Here is a 16,903-nt window from a genome sequence, read left to right on the forward strand (position 1 = left end):
GGACAATGAGGGATGGCGATAACGTTGTGAGCAGTGTGATTCCCACACAAGTTCTAGGAAAGTCCCTGGAGGAAGAGAGACGTTGGATCCCTGAAAGCTTCCAGGAAACCAGAATACTTTTCAAAGGGTGTTGCAATCAAGCAACCCTCCATGAAATACTGGGATCCTGCCCCACCCAGAGCTCCTACTCACCAATCGAACTCTTGTAAGTGTCCGTGCAAAACTAGCCTACAGGTCTATGTGTTTTATTCATACTCTGGGGCCGCCATTACTGTTTCACTGACTGTTTCCTTAAAAGCAGCGGGAATCTGTGTCAAAGGCTAGGTCGATCAGTCATATGACAAATCATTTATTGAGGGCCACTCTGAGTCAGACACATGACGGGTGTTGGAGAGGTACACCTGAAGCCATACGCCAACGGACTTAGGAGAAACCAAAATGGTAGCCAAATAATCTTGGCCGTGCCATTGCGCTGGGGTCTGTTATTCCCACAAAACTCTGGAAACTCAAAGAGCAGAACTGATCATCTGAAACAGAAATTCTTGGTTCCCAGAGGGCTCTGGGACAGGCAGGACTCTGCCTCTGCCCATTAAGCTGTGAAGAGATTTCAGAGACGGCTCCTGGAGGCATTGGCTTTCCTCAAACGTTGCTGCATAGGATACTGGCAGTAAGAAAGATCGTCATCCCTGTGAGAGAGAAATCAGAATTAAAATCACAGCAGGATTAGTACAATATGATTCCGGGGGGTTGTAAATACTTGGGTCTTATAAATACAGAGAGATGGAAACAAACACTAGAAGGATGAACATTACAACATTAACAAGGATCGCCTCTATGGTGACAGGCACTAATGGCAAACTCTAAAGCTATTCTCAACCTCTTCACCATTCATAGCTTCCACTCTAGAAGCAGGAAAGCCAAATACTTGCTTTGTCAAATTCCTTTGTACCTATGTAAGGTCATGTGATACAGTTCTGACCAATTACTGGAAGGGAAACCCAATGAGGGGTTTCTGGGAAAGATTTTGTTTCCTCTGAAAGAGGGAAGCCTGAAAGGAGAATTTGAGGCTTCTCCCTATCCCTCTTCTTGCTTTCAATGTGGTCATGATGTCTGGAGCTTTGGCAACCATCTTGCAACCATGGAAATCATTTGATGAACGGTCAACAAGCTCATAGTGGAATGGAAAAGTTGAGAAAACCTAAATCCTTTCCAACACCCCTGAGCAACATAACCAATATCAGCAACACCTAACTTTGGGTTTCAATTTTTGCAAAAACAAATTAGTATTTTTTTTCTATTTAATTAAGCCACTGAATCTTAGTTACTTGTTCTTGGATAAATCAGTGAAAAAAATTGTAATGAGGGATAAAAGAGCTATTGTGTAAAGTGCAGTTTTACATCTCTGTAAGTTTTTTAAAAATGTTTTATTTTTTTCTGAGACACATAGAGAGAGAGACAGCATGAACAGGGGAGAGGCAGAGAGAGAGGGAGATACAGAGTCCAAAGCAGGCTCCAGGCTCCAAGCTAGCTCTCAGAGCAGAGCCCAACAAGGGACTCGAACCCACGAACTTTGATATCATGACCTGAGCTGAAGTCGGACACTTAACCGACTGAGCCACCCAGCCGCCCCAGCAACTCTGTAAAGTTAAAACATTTTTTTAAACATTTATTTATTATTGAGAGACAGAGAGAGACAGAGCATGAGTGGCACAAGGGCAGAGAGAGAGAGGGAGACACAGGATCTGAAGCAGGGTCCAGGTTCTGAGCTGTCAGCACAGAGCTGAACATGGGGCTCAAACTCACCATCTGTGATATCATGCCTTAGCGAAAGTGGGACACCTAACCAATTGAACCACCGAGGTGCCCCTACAACTCTGTAAGTTTTAAATAGCAATAGTAGCAATGGAAAATTATGAGTAAAAATCAGTCTTGCCTGCTTTTGAACGTTCATATCTTTAAAAAAATATTTTTTTAATGTTTTATTTATTTCTGAGAGAGTGTGTGTGTGAGTAGGGGAGGGACAGAGAGAGAAGGAGATACAGAATCCGAAGCAGGCTCCAGGATCTGAGCTAGCTGTCAGCACAGAGCCCAATGCGTGGCTCGAACCCACAAACCATGTGATCATGACTTGAGCCAAAGTCGGATGCTTAACCTACTGAGCCACCCAGATACCCCTTGCATGTTCCTTTCAATGTTTCTGAAATTATATATGTGTAGCATAAGTCATGTAATTTATACATTTATAGAATTCATTTTATGGTACTATGAAATTTTATATAAAACTGTATAATATATAATATGTAACTTTCTAATTATATGTCGAATTCTATATATGTATGTGATTATATATAAAATTATCAACAAGGGAACTTGGCAGATGTTATCACTGGCTCAAAAAAGAATGCAAGGAACAGACATAATACATATATATATAATAAATACTATAAATGAGAGCTATATGATACCTATTATATAATATGTTATATAAAATGTACGTATGTTCTTTGAAGTCTCTTTTGAGCCAGTTTAACATTTTCTTCACCCCCTCATGATGATAGAGTAGAATAAAATCCTTAATGTACGGTCACGTTATATCTGTATGAGTCATTTTATCTTTTTTAGTTCACACAGCTACCATGGGGCAAAGCCGGGATTTAAGCCCAGGCTGCCTGGTGCCTGAACCCCAACTCTTGAACCCCAACACCACACTTTGTCAAATGTGCAAAAATATACATGGACACACAGCTCACAGCTGGTTCTCCATGCACAGTGCTGGTATTGCTAAGCGGCAGTTCCGTTTGAATGGAAGTCTGCGCAAAACACACCGTCTCTCACCGTTTTAGAAGTGGAGGGGACAGAGGACAGTAACATCCCTGAGGTCTGGGACTCGGAGCTGCGTTTGGTCTTCCTGGTAATGCATTTCCTGTATTCTTCCCGCACCTGGAGGAAGACACGCACGAGAAGATGAGTTGTTCCCAGATCAGGGACATGGGCGGACACTCGCGTGTCCCCTGAAGGATGGGCTCAGGAAGAGCAGTGTTGTACCTGGCGGTTGAGCAGATAATGAATGATGAAGATGAAGGTCCCCTGCAGGCTGTTGACGATGGTGAACAGATAGGCCATGATCTTGGCCATGGGTCCGATCTGGAAAATACCGAACACCCAGGAGCACCCCAGGATGAAGAACTGGGCAAAGGCCTTGAACGTCAGTAACCTGGGGGAGAAGGTTTGCAGAGATTAAGGTTCCTGGAAGGGGCTGCTGTCCTCAGGGACCCACCGCTCCCACCATGTCACCTGCCACCTGAGAGGTGGGAATAAATGTGGGGTAGAGTCTCCAAGCCCAGAGGCAGAGAAATCGAATCCTACTGGCTTTGAGAAGGCAGTTGGCCTACAGATGCACGTAGCACAAAGACGTGTGGACACACATATATAATGCGAGAGTGTTTAGAGTGATCGCGTGCTTGGAGGGCCTGCAGGTCCAAGAACTAGGGAACGGTGACACCGTGAGTAAGAGATACCATGACATGTTTCTTGAAGAAAAACTCACATGACATAAAATTCACGATTTTCAACCTTTAAAGCATGTGATTCAGGGGCATTTGGCACATTCACAATGCTGTGCAAACACCGTCACCACCCGGTTCTAAGACATTTTTATCACCCTGGAAAGAAACCCCATACCTATCAGGATTCATTCCCCACCCACTCCTCCCCCAACTGAAGCAACCCAAACGTTCGTCTGTTGATGAATGGATAAATGAAACACGGTCTGTCCACACAGTGACTATTATTCTCCCATAAGAAGGAATGAAATGCCGACAGCTGCTACAAAATGTGGATGAACCTTGAAGACCTGCTCAGTGAAAGAAGCTAGACAGAGGGGCGGCTGGGTGGCTCAGGTGGTTAAGCTTCGTTTCAGGACATGATCTCAGGGTTTGAGTTGGAGCCCCATGTCAGGCTCTGTTGTGACAGTTCCGACCTGGAGTCTGTGTCAGATTCTGTGTCTCCTTTCTCTCTGCACCTTCTCTGTTCATGCTCTGTCTCTCTCTCAAAAAAACAAAAACAAAAACAAAAACATTAAAAAAAAAAAGAAGCCAGACATAGAAGGACTCAGAGCATATGATTACTTTCCTAGGAAATATCCAGACTAGGCATTCTATGGAGACTTAAAAAAAATGATAAAATCATGTTTCTTATTTTTCTTAATAGTTTATTGTCAAGTTGGTTTCCATATAACCCCAGTGCTCATCCCCACAGGTACCCTCCTCCATGCCCATCATCCCCTTTCCCCTATCCACCAGCCCCATCAGCTATATGTTTGTACTCAGCATTCAAGAGTCTCTCACGGTTTGCCTCCCTCCCTCTCCTCCCCTATTACCCCCTTCTTCTCCCCCATGGTCCTCCGTTAAGTTCCTCCGAATCCTCCTATACGTGCAAACATATGATATTTGTCCTTCTCTGCCTGACATTTCGTTCAGCATAACACCCTCAAGTTCCATCTATGTTGCTACACATGGCCAGATTTCATTCTTTCTCATTGCATGTAGTAGTCCATCGTATAGATACACCACATCTTCTTGATCCATTCATCAGTTGATGGACACTTAGGTTCTTTCCATGTTTTGGCTATTCTTCAGAGTGCTGCTATGAACAGTGAGGTACATGTGCCCCTATGCATCAGCGCTCCTGTATCCCTTGGGTCAATCCCTAGCTGTGCTACTGCTGGGTCATAGGGGAGTTCTATTAATTTTTTGAGAATCTCCACACTGTTTTCCAGAGGGGCTGCACCAGTTTACATTCCCAACAGTGTAGGAGGGTACCCGTTTCTCCACATCCTTGCCAGCATCTAGAGTCTCCTGATTTGTTCATTTTAGCCACTCTGATCGGCATGAGGTGGTATCTCAGTGTGGTTTTGATTTGTTTTTCCTTGATGACGAGGGACGCTGAGCATCATTTCATGTGTCTGTTAGCCATCTGGATGTCCTCTTTGGAGAAATATCTGTTCATGTCTTCTGCCCATTTCTTCACACAATCATTTGTTTTTCGGATGTGGAGTTTGGTGAGTTCCTTATAGATTTTGGATACTAGCCCTTTATCTGATATGTCATTTGCAACTATCTTTTCCCATTCCATCGGTTGTCTATTAGTTTTATTGATTGCTTCCCTTGCTGTGCAGAAGCTTTTTATCTTGATGAGGTCCCAATAGTTCATTTTTGCTCTTGATTCCCTTGCCTTTGGGGATGTGTCAAGTAAGAAACTGCTGCAGTTGAGGACAAGGAGGTTGTTTCCTGCTTTCTCCTCTAGGGTTTTGATGGTTTCCTGTCTCATGTTCAGGCCCTTTATCCATTTTGAGTTTATTTTTGTGTAGGTGTGAGAAAATGATCTAGTTTCATTCTTCTGAATGTTGCTGTCCAGTTCACCCAGCACCATCTGTTAAAGAGGCTATCTTTTTTCCACTGGATACTCTTTCCCACTTCGTCAACGATTAGTTGGTCATACATTTGTGGGTCCAATTATGAGTTCTCTATTCTTTTCCTTTGGTCTATGTGTCTGTTTTTGTGCCAATACCATAGTGTCTTGATGACTACAGCTTTGTGGTAGAGGCTAAAGTCTGGGATGGTGATGCTTCCCGTTTTGGTTTTCTTCTTCAATATTACTTTGGGTATTCAGAGTCTTTTGTGGTTCCATACAAATTATAGGATAGTTTGTTCTAGTTTTGAGAAGAATGCTGGTGCAATTTTGATTGGGATTGCATTGAATGTGTAGATTGCTTTGGGTAGTAATGACAATTTAACAATATTTATTCTTCCAGTCCATTAGCATGGAATGTTTTTCCATTTCTTTGTGTCTTCTTCAGTTTCCTTTATAGGTTTTCTATAGTTTTCATTATACAGATCTCTTGCATCTTTGGTTAGGTTTATTCCTAGGTATTTTATGCTTTGTTTCTGCAATTGTGAATGGGATCAGTTTTTTTATTTCTCTTTCTGTTGCTTCATTACCAGTGTATAAAAATGCAACCAATTTCTGTATGTTGATTTTGTACCCTGCAACTTTGCTGAATTCATGGATCAGTTCTAGTAGGCTTCTACCTGAGGTAGTTTGTCAGGTTTTCTATGTAGAGTATCATTCGTCTGCGAAAAGTGAACGTTTGGCTTCTTCTCTGCCAATTCTGATGCATTTTATTTCCTTTTGTTGTCTGATGGCTGACGCTAGGACTTCCAGCACTATGTTAAACAACAGTGGTGAGAGTGGACATCCCTGTCGTGTTCCTGACCTCAGGGAGAAAGCTCTCAGTTTTTCCCCATTGAGGATGATGTTAGCTGAGGGCTTCTCATAGATGGCTTTTATGATCTATAAGTAAGTTCCTTGTATCCCGATTTTCTCGAGGGTCTTTATTAAGAAGGGATGCTGTATTTTGTCAAAAGATTTTTCTTCATCTATNTGATCTATAAAAGTTCCTTGTATCCCGATTTTCTCGAGGGTCTTTATTAAGAAGGGATGCTGTATTTTGTCAAAAGATTTTTCTTCATCTATCGACAGGATATGTTTTTTTCCTATTCTTTGGTTAATGTGATGTATCACATTGATTGATTTGCGAATATTGAACTAGCCCTGTAACCCGGGAATGAATCTCACTTGATGATGGTGGATAATTCTTTTTATGTGCTTTTGAATTCAATTTGCAAGTATCTTGTTGAGGATTTTTGCATCTGTATTCATCAAGGATATTAGCCTGTAGTTCTCTTTTTTTGCTGGGTCTCTGTGACTTGGGAATCAAAGTGATGCTGTCTCATACAATGAGTCTAGAAGTTTTCCCTCATTTTCTATTTTTTGGAATAGACTGAGAAGAATGGGTATTAATTCTGTTTTATTTTATTATTATTTTTTTACAAATAGCTTATTGTCAAGTTGGTTTCCATATAACACCCAGTTGCCATCCCCACAAGTGTCCTTTTCCATAACCATGTCCCCCCCCCTTCCCCCCACACCCATCAGTCCTCAGTTTGTTCTCTGTTTTAAATGTCTAGTAGAATTCCCAAGGACACCATCTGGCCCAGGGCTCTTATTTGTTGGGAGATTTTTGATAATTGATTCAATTTCTTCACTAGTTATGGGTCGGTTCAGATATTTTATCTCTTACTGTGTGAATTTTGGTAGTGAGTGTGTATTTAGGAATTTTTCCATTTCTTCTAGGTTGTCTAGTTTATTGGCATATATTTTTTCATAGTATTCCCTGATAATTGCTTGTATTTCTGAGGGGTTGGTTGTAATGAGTCCAATAATATTCAAGATTTTGTCTATTTGAGTGCTCTCTCTTTTCTTTTTGAGAAGCCTGGCTACAGGTTTGTCAATTTTTTTTTTTTTCCAAAAACCAACTCTTGGGTTCATTGATCTGTTCAACTGTTTTGGATTCTATGTTGTTTATTTCTGTGCTGATTTTCATTATTTCTCTTTTCCTACTGGGTTTGGGGTGCTCTTGTTGTTATCCTTCTAGTTCCTTTAGGTGCACTGTTAGATTTTGTACCTGCACTTTTCCCAATTTCTTTAAATAGGCCTGGAGTGCAATGTACTTTTCTCTTAGGACTGACTTTGCCACATCTCATAGAGTTTGAATTGTTGTATTTTAATCTTCGTCTGTTTCCATCTATTTTTTAATTTTTTCTCTAATTGTCTGGTTGGCCCAGTCGTTCTTTAGTAGGGTGTTCTTTAACCTCCATGTTTCTGGAGGTTTTCTAGACTTCCTGTGATTGATTTCAAGTCTCATAGCATTCTGATCTGAAAGTGTGCATGGTATGATAATTTCTTTAATATTTATTGAGGGCTGCTTTATGTCCCAGTATGTGATCTATCTGGGAGAATGTGCCATGTGCACTTGAGAAAAAAGTGAATTCCATGGCCTCAGGATATACAGGTCTAAATATATCTGCAGTCTTCATTAGGTCCAATGTGTCATTCAAGTCCATTGTTTCTTTGGTGATTTCCTTTCTAGTTGATCTATCCATTGCTGTAAGTGGAATATTAAAGTCCCCTGCTATTAGCACATTTTTATCCATAAGATTGTTTCTATTTGTGATTGTTTTATGTATTTGGGTGCTTCTGTATTCAGTGCATAGACATTTATAATTGTTATCTCTTCCTGATGGATAGACCCTGTAATTATTATATAATGCCCTTCTTCATCCCTTGTTACTGCCTTTACTTTAATGTTCAGTTTGTCTGATATAAGTATGGCTACTCCAGCTTTCTTTTGACTTCCAGTAGCATGATAGATATTTTTCCATCCCCTTTCTTTCAGTCTGAAGGTATCCTCAGATATAAAATGAGTTTCTTGTAGACAGCAAATAGCTGGATTTTGTTTTTATGCCCATTCTGCTACCCTATGTCTTTTGATTGGAGCATTTAGTCCGTTTACATTCAGTGTTATTATTGGAAAATATGGGTTTAGAGCCATTGTGTTCTTTGTAGGATTCAAGCTTGTGGTGGTGTCTCTGGTACCTTGCATTCCTTGCAACATTTCCCTCATAGAGTCCTCCTCAGGACTCTTGTAGGGCTGGTTTAGTGGCAACGAATTCTTTCGATTTTTGTTTATTTGGGAAGACTTACCTCTCCTTCTATTCTGAATGACAGGCTTACTGGATAGAGGATTCATGGCTGCATATTTTTTCTGTTCATCACATTGAAGATTTCCTGCCATTCCTTTCTGGCCTGCCAAGTTTCAGTAGCTAAGTCTGTAACCACTCTGATAGGTTTCCCTTTGTATATGAAGCTCCTTTTACCCTACCTGCTTTCAAAATTCTCTTTGTCCTTATATTTTGTCAGTTTCACTATGATATGTAGTGCAGAAGATCGATTCAAGTTATGTCTGAAGGGAGCTCTCTATGCCTGTTAGATTTCAATGTCTGTTTCCTTCCCCAGACTGATGAAGTTCTCTGCTATAATTTGTTCAAGGACTCCTTCAGCACCTTTCCCTCTCTCTTCCTCTTCTGGAATTCCTATGATATGGATATTGTTTTGTTTGATTGCATCACTCAGCTCTCGAACTCTCTTTTCGTGTTCCTGGATCAGTTTAGCTCTCTTTTTCTTGGCTTCCTCTTTTTCTATAATTGTGTCTTCCAATTCACATATTCTTCTCTCTGCCTCTTCATCTGTGCATTGGATGCTTCCATTTTATTATGCATCTTATTTATAGCATTTTTTAAATTCATAACAACTATTTTTAAGCTCCATAGTCTTTGTAGCAATAGTTTCTCTGATGTCCTCCATGCATTTTTCAAGCCCAGCAATTAATTTTATGACTATTGTTCTAAATTCTTGTTCAGTTATGTTGCTTATATCTGTTTTGAGTAGTTCTTCAGCTGTCATTTCTTCCTGGAATTTCTTTAGAGGAGAGTTCTTCCGTTTCATCATTTTGATTAGCTTTCTGTCTCTTATTAGTTTTAAAAGCTTGTTATGCACTCTGCACCTGTGAGTACTGCTGTTTTTTTTTTAATTTTTTTTAATGTTTTATTTATTTCTAGGAGGGAGAGAGAGAGAGACAGCGTGAGCAGGGGAGGGTCAGAGTGAGAGGGAGTCACAGACTGAAATAGGCTCCAGGCTCTGAGCTGGCAGGCAGCACAGAGCCCGACGCGGGGCTCGAACCCACGAACCACGAGATCATGACCTAAGCGAAAGTCAGACGCTTAACCGACTAAGCCACCCAGGCGCCCCAGTACTGCTGTATTAAAGAAGGCTCTTTGAGTGTCCAGGGCCTGTCCTTTCAGGAAGTCTTCTTTGAATGGTGTCTCTTGGTCTGTCTTGTTGAGACTTTGGTTATTTTATTTCCCTACTCATAATGGTATTTGAGACTCTCCACCATGTGTACTTTGGCTTGTTTCTTGAGGTAGCCCTATAGGGTTTTCTTAGTGGACTCTGTCTCCTTTTCCTCCCAAACTCCTGGATTCTGTAAGGGTTCCAAAGGCTTCAGGCCTTCTCCGTTTGAGAGATGGAGGCAAGTGAAATGTACGGGACTCCCTATTTCTCCACCATCTTGCCTCCTTCCCCAAAATAATTTTTTTTTTAATGAGATGAGAGTGACAACGTATTATAGGGGGTAAGGGTACAGGCTCTGAAGACCTGTGGAAACTGTGCCTCAGTTTGTCAAGTTGCTCTAGAAATAATACTACAATACCTATGGTGTGGTAATAATTGTTCTACAGATTAAATGAGATGACAAGTGTCTAAGGGTGCTTACAGCAGCATATGGCACAAAAACATTTTTGTTAGTTGTTTTTAACACGAGTATTGATATGAAGTTAGCTACATATTATATAGAGAAAACCCCACAAAGTTCAGAATGGTATGTATAGTACCCTATCATTTATGTAATCCAAAGGTGAATGTGTAAGTGTAGAATATTCTAGAAGGAATCTCAATTCAAATGATAATGGCTACTTAGGATGGGAAAAATTTGAGAAGAAAGGGGGAATTATTTCCCATGTGTTCGCTTTTGTACTGATTAATTTTTCTTCCCATTGAGTGTATTAACTTTGTCTTAAACTTTCTGTATAAATTTTTAAAGATTTTAAAATATAAAATTTAAAAATATTTAGAATTTAAGATGATGAGGGACTGGACACTGAGAAGAAAACAAGCAGAGGACATCATATGGTTCCTGAGAATAAAACCTAGATAAGGTCTGCCCNGAGTGCATGCAAGGTGTAGAAGGACAGACAGAGGGGGGACAGAGGATCCGAAGGAGGCTCTGCACTGAGAGTTAAGAGCCAAATGTGGGGCTTAAACGCACAAACCATGAAATCATGACCCAGGCTGAACTTGGACATGTAACTGCCTGAGCCACCCAGGCACCCCTGACTTTGGTAGGTTCTTAAAATGAAGATCAGTTGAGTGAGGAAGTTAAAGACACAAACCGCCTATAAGAATATGAAAAAGTACCACATCTGTTTGATAAAATAATATATACAAAACTAAGATAATAAGATTGCATATTTCACCTATTCAATCAGCAGAACATCACAAAGAAAATGATAAACCCCAGTGTTGGCAAAGCTGCATGTAAACACGCACTTCTGCAAATGGAAACAAATTTTCTGGAAAACAGTTTGCAATTATACTAAAAGCATGACAATATAACCTGCCCTTTAGTTCAGGCCATTTCATGCCTACTATTATGCTCAAATAATTGCAGATGTGGAGAAAGATGTATCTATAAGGGTATTCAAGACCACATTGCTTATAATAGTCCTCCCACTACCACACCAAAACAGAAACAACTTGGATGTCCACGAATAAGTCATGATTTAAATAAGTTGTGTTGTGTTATTACATTGAAATGTTTTACAAAGCATACAAAATATATTGTCAAAGAATTTCTAGTTAAATTGAAAAAATATTCATGACATAAGTAAGTGAAAAATGGCTCTAAAAATTAGGTAGATGGTAGGCTTCTGTTTTTGTAAATATGCACATATAACTGTGCACAGTAGATATTAGATGGTGTATTAACGGTTTCAATATATGAAATATTCATCCTTCCTAGTAACTGTAGTAATGCTTCATAAGCCACATCAAGTGGTCAATGTTAATACCCCCAGTATACAGATGAGGAAACAGATTCATACAGGTTGTGTAACTTGACTAAGGTCACACGGCTTATAAGTGAAAGAGCTGGTGCTTGAGCCCACAGATCTAGACAGTGCGCTGTTCTGTCCTGGGCACCGGACCAAGCACACAAAGAGGTGCTCAGGGAATGTGTGTGGGAAGGATGAAGGAGACTGGTAGAGAGAAAGGGAAGGAGAGACTGCACCTGGTGCCTTTGAGTGTTGAGATTTCCGCATTGACGCTGGAAAGCTTCTGCCTCAGGATACACAACGTGCAAGTCAGAAGGATGAAATTGATCTACAAAATCAAGCAGAGAGGACTGAGATATCGGGCAGACAAATGGGCAATGGCCACACCACCTGTCAAAAACCCATAGTGTGCGGTACCCATTCCAGGAAGCCCGATAATAAGCCTTACAGCAATCAACACTTAACACCAAGCTGTTGACTGTTGGCTGACAGCCTCCCTGATTTCTTCCCTCATTTCCAAGTTAGAACCCAACAGAAAAAGCTGACACGCTCCCCTAAGCATTCACATTGGGTGCCCTGTTTTGAGTTAGCCTGCATCTAGAGTCCCAGTGCCTACAGCCTCCAAGCAGGCACACCGGAAGCCTTCCCTTTTCCCCTAAAAACCTTCTGACGCCTCTCCCTGCTTCTGAGTCTCTACTAAGTGCAAGTCATGGTGCCCGACTCCCTTCCTATAGCAATAAATAGTTTTACTTGTTCTCATTTGGGGGATCGCCATTGATTTCCACCCCACATGGATGCATGTGGGAAGTTAGACTCAAGATTGATCCCTTGTTGGGGTTGAACTGTTGAATCCCCAGGGCCTCAGAATGTGATCTTATTTGTAGCCAGGGTCTTTACCAGAGGTGATCAAATTGAAATGAGCTCATTAGGGCAGATCCTAATTCCACATGACCTTACAAAATGGAAATTTGGACACAGAAGCAGACATGCACAGAGAAAGCAAACATGTATAAGCCAAGGGACTCCGGAAGTTAGAAGACTGGAATGGAGGGGCACATGGAGGCTTGGTTGGTTGAGCGACTGACTATTAATTTATGCTCAGGTCATGATCCCAGGGTCACAGGATCAAGCCCCACATCAGGCTCTGCCGAGTGTGGAGCCTGTGTAGGATTCTGTCCCTTCCTATCTCCATCTCTCTCTCTTTCTCCCCCTCCCCTCTCTCTCCCTCTCCACCACTTTCTGCCACTATCCCCCTGCCTGCTAAAAACAAAATAAATAAAACTGGAACAGATCCTTCATTTGGGCTTCAGAGGGGACATGGCCCTGTCCACCCCTCAATTTTACACTTGCAGCCTCTAAAACTGGGAATGGTAAAGTTCATGGAAGGCTTCCTGGAGGATGCTAAATTCTGTTGTTCTAAGCCACCCAATTAGCGATACAGTGGACACTATGTCTGTGATACACAATTCTTATTTGTCAGTTATACCTCAATAAAGCTGAAAAAAATCTCTAGGCTTCCCTTTCTTCCATCCCACTGTTTTCTTCTACCCCAACACCACTAATTCCTCTTCATTTCTTTCTTCGTTCTCTCTCATTCAACATCTACCCTCAGAAGACATCAACAGACCTATTCCTACTGAAACATAAAAGACAGATCAGATTGAGCTCCCCTCCAGGCGATTTGCATGTTGACAGAGGGCAAAAAAAAAAAAATCCACAAGTGAAAGAAATCGCACTCTAAATTTGAAATCTCAAGAACCAGGGATCAGAGGGGAGGACGTTTGACCTCAGCCGGGCACACTGCACCAAGCAACTTGCTTTACCGTGATGATGACGCAGACCGGCCCCAGGAAACTCCAGATGAATCCTGTGCTTGGGTTCAGCCAGCAGCTACGAAGACAAACAGGAGTCAGCGCCTGTTTAACTCCTGACCCTACAGTCACTCCCTCTCTCCCCCAAAATGCACTAATGGAGGATATTACAGGAAGCCGATCCTGAGATGAAAAGTCTCATGACGGGTCGGGTGACACTTCAGTTTTCTTTGGACCACAGCGAGTCTGCTTTCAGACCTTCTTCCTGGGTGAATGTTCCTGAAGTGATCACTTGATGCCCTGCGCAGAGCTTGCCCTCAATATGTAACCTTTGCCATCTCTTCCTCTCTGCTCAGACATCTCTACTGGCACACCTGGTCATTCAAATCTCAGCTCGAATGCCACCTCATCTGAAAAGCCACTTGGGACCCTCCCTACCCCTGGTTTTTCTCTAGCAGACCATGCTGCTTTCATTATTTTTTTTTAAATAGCATCTACTGGTGTCATAAATTATTGTGGTGTTTCCTTGAAAACTGTCCATATTCCCCTTCCAGACTCTGAGCTGTATGAGAATCTTAAATGATACTTACCAGCATACTACCCTAAATCATCTCGCACAGACCCGTGTGATAAACAGACCTTGCTCTAAAACAGACAATGGTGATGATGATGATGATAATGATGATGATGATGATGGCACGTCTAGCGCTTTACCCTGTGACAGACACCATTCTGAATGTTTTGCAGATAATAACTCATTTAACCCTCACAACACTAGGATGTCGGCATTGCTGTTTGCCTCTATTGTATGGGTGAGGAAGTGGAAGCCTACAGAGGTTAAGTAACTTGCCCAAGGCCCAGCCAGAAGGTCATGGAGCAAGGATTCAAACCCAGGCAGGTTGGTTTCAGAATCCAGATTTCAAAGCTGCACAACCAAGTTTCTTTCATTGGTTACACCGCCACCATTCACCTATTCTATAGGTCAAACAGTGGCTCCTGGATAAGTGCAGTGTACAAGAGGTGCAACAGACCATGGCAGCCCTGAGACCCACAAGCCATAAAGGGCTCAAGAAATGATTGACACAATTACCACTACTGTTATTGCTCTTCTTCTTGTTCACATAATTATCATCATGGACCTTGACAGCAGGGTGTTCAGGGAGACAGAGGGGTCGCGCTTACCGATTATGCATCCCATAGCCCTGTGGTTGCACGACGGCAGAGATGGCCACCACCAGCCCTGGGAGCCCGTAGCCAAAGGCACAGATGTACCACATCTTGATGTTGTGAGAGCTGAAGTAATTCATCATCTTCAGGTTCCTGACCATTAGGAAGAGCATCACAGCCTCCACCAGCATCCAGAAGAAGCAAGCCAGGAAAAGGTAGTGCAGGAAGCCTGCAATGACGGCACAGCCCATCTGGAGAAGAGAAGTGTGCACACTCGAGACCCCTGGCGCCTCCAAGGGGCAGGTTCTCAGACACAGTGGGGCTGCTCCTTTGATTGGAATTTCCCCTTATCCATCCCTTTGGTAGGGGATCCAGTGGAATGTATGGTGTTTGGAAGCATCCCTAGTCTCCACTGGAGGTCAGTAGCGCCCTCTCCCAGGGATTACCATCGATCAAGTCTCTAGATATTACTGAGTGTCCCCTAGAGAAAGAATCATCCAAGGCAAGAACCAGTGGTTTTAACAGTAAAAGGAGAGACCACCACAGTATATAACACGACCAGGGAAACAATTTCAAAATGACACCTATCACAAGAGTGCGTAAACCAGGTAAAGAATTGGGGAACAAGTATCATCAAAAGGGGGTATAGCACGTGCAAAGGTACTGATGTGAGAACTAGCGTAGAGATTATTGGGTAGGATGAGCAGGGGCAGATGTGGAGATGATGGGGCTGGGCGAGGACACAGCCTGAGGGATGTGAGACCTGGTTGTCAGTCTTGTCTATACCGACGAGGAAGAGCGCCTTGGCCAAGAAGAGGCACACACAGAGGTGCAGGTGGAGGTAGGTGTTCTGGTTGCGAATGGCACGACACAGGAGGAAGGTGGCGATGGCCAAGACGAGACACACCAGGGAGATGATCAAGCCCACGTGGCTAATGATGTACAGGGAGAACTCCGTCTGTCAGGAAACAGATACATCATTCAGAGAGGGGTCAACATCCCTCCAGGCAGAAAAAAGAAAAAGAATTATCCAGACTCCTGAAAGGGTTCGAGGACCTTTTCTCCTTTGACACTCAGAGTGAAGGAGGTGCTGTCCATCGCCATCCTTTGCCCTCCATCAACACCCATTCCCATCTGGTCCTGTGCCTCACCCATGCCATATTAGGGCAGGGTGTCTACAAACTACATTTCCCAGAATCGCCTGGGGGTACGGTGTCCTTCAGGTTTCCCAGGGAGATGTATGCATGAGGTTTTTAGAAGGCAGAAAAGAGGGAGCCACCAGCCTTCTGTGGACGAGCAAGCGATGGCTGGGCTCCGTGCTCTAGCTGTCCCCTCTTCTGTTGACAGCAGCATTTTGTGACCTCTGGTTTACAGCTGCAAGGGGTGATCTCGAAGCCAGACCCCAGGTGGCAACCTCTGATTCCAACCTCCTCCATCCCTCCCCATAATTTTGTGACCATCCTGTCCCTTGCCTGAAATTCGTAGAGCGATCATTGTTTCCTGCACTGAACTGGCACTGCCACAGTGACGTTCAGGGATGCCCCGATTTCTGGGAGCAGATATGGCACACTGAGCCCTTCACCTATGCTGTCAATCATAACTGATATAAAAGTTTCCAGGTCCTTCTGGGAAGATGTGCCAAGGCACCATCTCACAAGCTACTCCCTATGATTCTGTTACGTGGTGGCGAAGAGAACGGACTATCGTTCTGCCAGTTCCTAGTTGTATGAGCCTGGGAAAGAGACTTAACTGCTCTGTGCCTCGGTTTTCTCATCTGTTAAAAAAGGATCCTAATGAATATACTAAATGATACTAAATGGAAAGACTTCAAGTGCTCACAGCTGTGCAGGGAACACACTACCTGCCCTCCACTGAGTCTACTCCACTCACCAAGGCTCGCTTCACCCACCCTGCCCCGCCCCATCACTAGCTCTCACTGACACACTTCTGGATCCCTATTGCACCACTTCTCACCCCATTTGCTTAGTTTTGTGGAAAGAGACCTCTGGAGACAGTCTGTCCTGGGTTCAGGTCTCATCTGCACCCATTTAGTTTTCTGAGTAAGCGGGCTATGGAGCCTCAGCCCCCATCCTGTAAAATGGCCTGAAAACATTTACCTTAAAATAAAGGGTCCAACACAGGCTATCATGCTCTACGAATGGGATCTGTCATTATTAACTCATTCAGGGGTCATTTCTCCTTGTATATGGGAGTTTCATGACTTTGCAGCCAAACTATGAATTCTCCAAGGGCAGAGGCACACCCTGTCTGTCCCCCATGACTGTGCCCCACAACACCCAAGGCCATGGGAGACACACAATGGATGTTCATTCACAATATTTTCCCCTCGGATTTGGA

General features: G+C 42.8%; 1 protein-coding gene across 4 annotated transcripts in view; it reads right to left on the reverse strand.

The window, feature by feature from the left end:
- Nucleotides 1–333: 333 nt before the first annotated feature.
- Nucleotides 334–16,903, reverse strand: part of LOC144241178 (adhesion G protein-coupled receptor E1-like) — a 48,267-nt gene continuing 31,697 nt past the window's right edge. For all 4 annotated transcript variants that reach the window (XM_077775859.1, XM_077775785.1, XM_077775698.1 and 1 more), the window contains 7 exons: nt 15,309–15,503; nt 14,561–14,796; nt 13,391–13,457; nt 11,804–11,895; nt 3,046–3,214; nt 2,836–2,940; nt 334–686 (listed from right to left, as the gene is read on the reverse strand). In XM_077775859.1, the coding sequence (XP_077631985.1) occupies nt 681–686; nt 2,836–2,940; nt 3,046–3,214; nt 11,804–11,895; nt 13,391–13,457; nt 14,561–14,796; nt 15,309–15,503 (870 nt within the window). In that variant the 3' untranslated portion in view covers nt 334–680. The remainder of the gene's footprint in view (nt 687–2,835; nt 2,941–3,045; nt 3,215–11,803; nt 11,896–13,390; nt 13,458–14,560; nt 14,797–15,308; nt 15,504–16,903) is intronic.

The sequence above is a fragment of the Crocuta crocuta genome, unplaced genomic scaffold (genome assembly GCF_008692635.1).
Source record: "Crocuta crocuta isolate KB4526 unplaced genomic scaffold, BGI_CrCroc_1.0 scaffold110, whole genome shotgun sequence".
NCBI lineage: Eukaryota > Metazoa > Chordata > Mammalia > Carnivora > Hyaenidae > Crocuta > Crocuta crocuta.